The sequence below is a fragment of the Calonectris borealis genome, chromosome 1 (assembly GCF_964195595.1).
Source record: "Calonectris borealis chromosome 1, bCalBor7.hap1.2, whole genome shotgun sequence".
Lineage (NCBI taxonomy): Eukaryota > Metazoa > Chordata > Aves > Procellariiformes > Procellariidae > Calonectris > Calonectris borealis.
Window position 1 is genome coordinate 220291945 of NC_134312.1, and position 5906 is coordinate 220297850.

The 5906-nt window shown below is 49.8% G+C and overlaps 1 protein-coding gene across 7 annotated transcripts in view; it reads right to left on the reverse strand.

Moving 5' to 3' along the window:
• The window catches only part of NUP98 (nucleoporin 98 and 96 precursor), a 42314-nt gene extending 36976 nt beyond the window's left edge, over positions 1 to 5338 (reverse strand). For 5 of the 7 annotated variants that reach the window (XM_075140490.1, XM_075140493.1, XM_075140489.1 and 2 more), the window contains exons 1-5: positions 5210 to 5332; positions 4200 to 4331; positions 1521 to 1624; positions 637 to 738; positions 225 to 404 (exon numbers count right to left, since the gene is read on the reverse strand). In XM_075140490.1, the coding sequence (XP_074996591.1) occupies positions 225 to 404; positions 637 to 738; positions 1521 to 1593 (355 nt within the window). In that variant the 5' untranslated portion in view covers positions 1594 to 1624; positions 4200 to 4331; positions 5210 to 5332. Of the gene's footprint in view, positions 1 to 224; positions 405 to 636; positions 739 to 1520; positions 1625 to 4199; positions 4332 to 5209 lie in introns of all 7 variants that reach the window. The other 2 variants (XM_075140492.1, XM_075140488.1) reach the window with 1 other exon arrangement.
• Between the last annotated feature and the right edge of the window lie 568 nt (positions 5339 to 5906).

Sequence of the window (5906 nt, forward strand, 5' to 3'; positions counted from 1 at the left end):
ACTTATTTTAAAACTCATGGCTAGAATCGCAGCTACCGATTTTTGTAGCCTATCAGGCTCACTTTTGGCTACTGTGGACCACAATAATGTCACTGTATCTTTCAGGAGGAAGAAAAACACCAAAAGCTCACATTAATACAGATCCACAAGTACATCCAGCATTCTATGCGCTTCAGTCAAAGAAAATAAGCAATGCTCAAGAGAGATGCAGCAGTTTTACTTACTTCCAAACCCAGCTGGCTTATTCTGTGCAAAGGCATTATTCTGGGATGAGAAGAGGCCTCCACCAGTGCTGGTAGTTCCAAACAGGCTATTTGATGTCCCAGTTGACGTTCCAAACCCAAAGCCAGTGCTTGTGGAGGAGGTGGCTGGCTGATTAAATGTAGTCGAACCAAATAATCCTCCTGAAGACAGAATCAGACTATTAATCATTGGCAATCATCAATTGCTTGGGGTTTTTTTGTTGTTTTGTGTTCTTTTTTTTTTGTTTGGCTGGTTTTTGTTGATGGTTGCTTGGGGGTTTTTTGATTTGTTTTTTTTTTTTCCCCCCTTTTCTTTTCCTTCCCCCTGCTCTTTTTTTAATAACGTCCTTCTTTCAGGATTGCGTTCTGCACTACAACCATAACACAACAATACCTGGTTTTGTCTGTGTACTCCCAAAGAGGCCTCCAGTATTACTGTTCGACCCAAAGGCTGATGTTCCAAATGCTCCTCCACTTGTAGTACCAAAGCCAGCATCTGAAAATTGGCATTGCAGTTTAGATGACACCACATTCTAAACATGTATACTAGAAACTAAATGCTGTCACTGCCTTTTTAACTTCCCAAGAGAAGTTTGTGCACAACTACCTATACGTTAGAATCTAGGATACGTGAAGTGGTACAATTAATACTTCTACAGAGCTCTTGAAGCAAAAGGCTACAATCTTTGAGTCAGCCACTTCTACAGAGTGTAAAGACACTCCTCTGCAAGGCCTCTACCACTTTTTACGGCACCTGGAAGTTGCTCTTCTCATACCTTGGTTTAGGAGCAACATAAACAGAATTATTGTTTCCTTCCTAACAAATAGGGCATACGCACCAGTTTATAGTCTGCTTTAATGGCTAAAAACTCACTCACTGTGGTGTTTACAACATGTATCTCCAGAAGACACTCCTCAGATAACATGCTTTTTCCTTCCAAGTCTTCCCAATGTATTCCAGTCCTGATTGGAAGAATCTTTCCCCCCACCCTGGCAAGATGGCCTTTACCTAAGCATTTGAGTTTCCACTCCTTTTATAAAAGGAAGTTTCAGCGACTGTACGTTGAATCCTGTTATCTACCCCACATTAAAGGCTTGGTTAGTGGAGAAGCCTAGGGCTCCTGAACCCGATTCACTGCAAAGCGAGCGAGCTGGATGGCCTAGCAGCACTCCAATTCCACCACACACAAAGAATCACCACCTCCGTCTGATCCTCTAGCTGCACCTCCAGGAAAAAATACTTTCGGTATGAAAAGTCAGTTTAGATGTATTACTTACTTTGTCCAAAAGTTGAAGTTGTCCCAAAGCCAGTGCTGCCTCCAAATGGAGTTCCAAAGGATTTGTTAAACATTTTCAGGATGTATCAGTTTTTTCCCCTAAATCTGGAAAGAAGAATTCAGCTTTTATTTAAAGCTTACCTTGGTAACTCATTTTTCATCTTCCTCATTGTTGATGTAAGCCATTAATTAGAGTACTTACGCCATAAAATGCATGACAGCATGTTTAAGTCACACTAAGCAATCTAAAGCACAGTCAGAACCCTAAAAGGGACAAGAACACTAATACTCTAGTGACATCACAAGTAAGCTGCCTTCCACCCTTAATTATGGCTAGATTTTCTCTGTCTCACAGACTGAAAAAACTAATAAATGAAACTATTCCCCTGATCCATGGGTTCTCAACAAAATCCTCTAGAATGTCTAACTCCAACAGCACTTCCCACATCTATTTCTACTGCTATTACTGTTTGATCCACATCAGGTAACACAACCCCATTTTTGCTCAGCCATCTCAATGCCTGAAAGACCACCCCACCAGAACGCTTCTCTAAGAACACGCGCAGGGATTTGCATTGCACTACAGCTGTTTCTGCGACACTCCCAGGATTTTCCGTGATGGATTTTCTGTTAAACCCTGTTTGCCAACTACTTCAAACAAGACAAGTGGAAATACAGGAATACACCTTCCATCTGCTTCCCATTTATTGCTCACGGGGCTGCACTGGGATTCTAACTTTCTAAAAGTTGTTGTTTTTAAATACTTGTTCAGCGGAGTTTTACCCTATTTAGACAGAGGCCCAATTTACCTTTACAACACCGATTTTATTTACAGGAACATTTAGTAATGCTACCTCACTCCAATCTCTTCTCGAAGCACAAAAACGTTACAGCTCTTTTTGCCAAAAGCAACAAAGCTAAAATAAAGTCATGACGGATCCTTAGCCATACTCCAGTCAGAGAAATTTGTAGTTGTCTTCTGTATTGGGACTAACAGCTGTTAGCTCCACCACTGAAAATGCCAATATTATCCAGAAAAAAATTCATTCTTGGCAGCATTAGCTAATCCGCAGCAGTGCAGAACTAGTAAGTTCAGAAAACTGTAAGACATGGCCCATAGCAAGAATATTTACAAAGCACTACTTACTATCAAGTTAGTGTGTTTTATGTAACGACACACTAACTTTTAGCATTTCGGCATTTTTAAAACTCTGTTTAGGTTTTCCAGGAGGCTCAACATCCAGGAGAGCAATAAACTCCTATCAAGTATTCTCCATTTGGTTGCCAACAATTTAAGTAAAACTCAAAACCTTTACCTCTGCCCAGGTTTGACAGCTTCTTTACAGCTCCCTAATTCCAACTCCTTTCACATCCTTCTCACCAAAAGGAAGCAGGCACCCCACAGCACTCAGCGTACGGCCCAGCACAGCCACTCCAGAGAGAAGTCACTAAATCTATCTGCCCATCCACGAAATCGTATTTGTTTTCCCAAAAACCCATACCACCTTCTGGGAGCAGCCAAGTGCAGATTTTGAGCAGCCGTAGCTACCCACCATACCTCTGCAGCCACCTCAGCGCTACTGGAGACTAAAACAGTCAAGAGCAAATCAGTATCCAACAGTTACATTAAAGAGTAACTAAAAAGATGTTTTGTGTACTCTTCAACTGCTCAGAACAGCAGTATGTCACAATTTTGTGGTGTTGAGTCTTCCCGCTCAGACATGCAAGTCTTTATGGACTTCCTTATGCCTATCAAGAGCACTTTAAATAAAATTATTCTGGTATAAGAAAAAGCTGATCTGACAAACTCTCCGAGCACCTTAAGCCTAGAGCTGCCTCCTGGACGAGAGCGTGGCCTGCCATACAACAGGATCCCTCCGTGGGACACAAGGTAACACTGCATCCCACAACACATCGCAGCTCCTCCTAACCTCTCTCTCTGAGGGCCTGCTCCCAAACACCCCTGCCACGTACACTCCCCCACTGCACCTCCAAGTCTTCCATAAACACCTCGCCTTTGTGGCGCCAACGCCGCTTTTTGTTTTCCAGCAGAACCTGGCTTTGCATCACAGGACAAAACGCAGAGCCACCTCCTGTTTGCTTCCTCCAAATCCAACCTTTGTGCTCCAGTTCAACTGTACGTGGCTTCCAAGAACATCTATCGCCCCCCCCCCCCCACCTCCCAATACCCCAAACCTCATGATTTGCCCTCCCTTATGCTACACCACCTACTAGGATGCCTTAAAAAAATCCTGGATTTTTTCTTAACACTTATAAGATAAATTTTATCCTGATGCCTGATGTGAGTGCGCTCCTTGAATTCTACACACCCACCTCAGCTACATTCTTCTGTATTTCTACAGGCTATTTTCGTCCATCTCACTTTGACTCTAAGTAAGTTTCACTGAATGCCAGATAAAAAGGGTCCACACAGTTTTCTGTTGTTGTTCTATGTTGTTACTCTCAACCTCATTTGCAATTCGTAAAACCCTTCTTCTTTCACTGTTCCCCTTATTTACGCTGCTTTTTCAAAGTCAAAACTAAGGATTGTTAAATGCCAAATGCCATTTCAGAAGAAATCTGAAGCATAATTTTCTAAAATGCAAACAAGTTATTAAAAGATTTCACCCTCCCACGGGGTTTGAAGCTTCATTTTCCCTTGACGCCCACCCTTCCTTACCTTCCAACCCTCAGCAGTTCAGACAAAACAGAACTCAGGCTTTGTGTGGTCACTGATGCCGTGGATGCATTGGAGCCCCTTTAACCCAGGTCAGTAGTGGGGGGACAGTGCACACAGACAACGGGCTCACGACTGCACATGTAAAATGTTGTGTTAATCAAACAGGCTCAGAACTGTCTCATGAAAACACACTCAGAGCCCCTGACTGCACAACACCAGCAGCGGCCAAGAATTGAAGAAGAGCTGGAGCAGGATTAATAAAAGTTGGGGTTTTTTAATACAACGGTCCTCTCCCACTTGCTGGACACCATCCCCAGCTGAAGAGGAGCCATCCCCTCACTCTCGAAGGAAAGGGCCCTAATTACAGTTTTACATACATAAACCTCCAGCCACTTCCAAAGAAATGCAATTAATTCATTAACATAGCTTCAAACAACTCTCCCGATGGCAGGCAGCGCTGACATCCCCCGACACCCACTGCACTCGAGACCCTGCGGCCAGGCCCACCGTTACCCCCGCATTCCACTGCACACACCACGCCCCCCCCCAGCGCTACGGCCTCTCCAGCCCAGTCCAGCCCGGACCCCCTCGCTCCCCTCCCTACCCCTTCCCCGTAAACACCCCCGGCACCTCCGCCAGAAACCCAAACAGCCGAAAGCCCCCAAACAGGGGCGGGGGGCGGCAGCAGCCAGCTCCCCACGCACCCACTGAGACCTCCCGCAAGAAGGGCAGGCGGACCGGGGCCTGGCCACGGGCTCTCACCCGCCCCCCACGCACCCTCCTCCCCCCGCTCGCCCCTCGCTCAACGTTTACCCGCGGCCCTCCCTCCCGCTCCGCGCGTCTCAGAGCGGGCCGCCCCCCGCCCAGCCAGCCACACGGGGCCCGCGGCCGCAGGCCGGCCCGGTCTAACCGGAGCAGCGCCTCGGAACAAAGGCCGCGAGGCGCCCCCGCGGCCGTTGCGCCGCCCGGCGGGCAGAGAGGGAAGCCCCGGGCCCTCCCCCGGTGCTTACCGCCGGCGCTCAGGGAAGGCGGGGGGTCGGGGGCGCGGGCCTGGCCGGGCCTCGCCGCGCCGCTCCCGGTGGTGCCGCCGACCTCACAGGGGGAGGGAAGCTGCGTCACAGCCCGCTCCCCGCGCCTCCCAGCCGCCCCCGCGCTGCTCCACCGCCCGCCCCGTGGCCTAGCCCCGCCCCTGCGCGCCCGCCGCTCATTGGCTGCCGCCTTTTGAAAGCGAGGCAGTTTCCCCCCTCCCCTCGGGGAACAGAGAGTGTTTCTCACTGATTGGATGAAGTAGCGCCTGACGTCCACCGCGCCCTGAGCGTCGATTGGGCTGACGCGGCAGAGGGGGTGGGGCTGATGCTGCGGAAGGGTCCAGAACGCCGTGCCGCAGCCCCGCCCAACATCCGGGTCGTTAGGGGCGGGACTTCTTCCGACCGATGCAATCCGAGAACTCTCAGACGCTTGCGCAGAGGGCGGGGCTGAGAGCCTTAAAGGGACCGTGAAGAGGGGAAGGCGTTGAGGTGGCTTGGTCGGTAGGGGGCGGCCCCGGCCCCGGCCCCGGCCCCGGCCCCGGCCCCGGCCCCGGCCCCGGCCCCGGCCCCGGCCCCGGCCCCGGCCCCGGCCCCGGCCCCGGCCCCGGCCCCGGCCCCGGCCCCGGCCCCGGCTGAGCAGGCAGGAAGGGGCGGGCGGCGGGAGGAAGAGGAAGAGGAA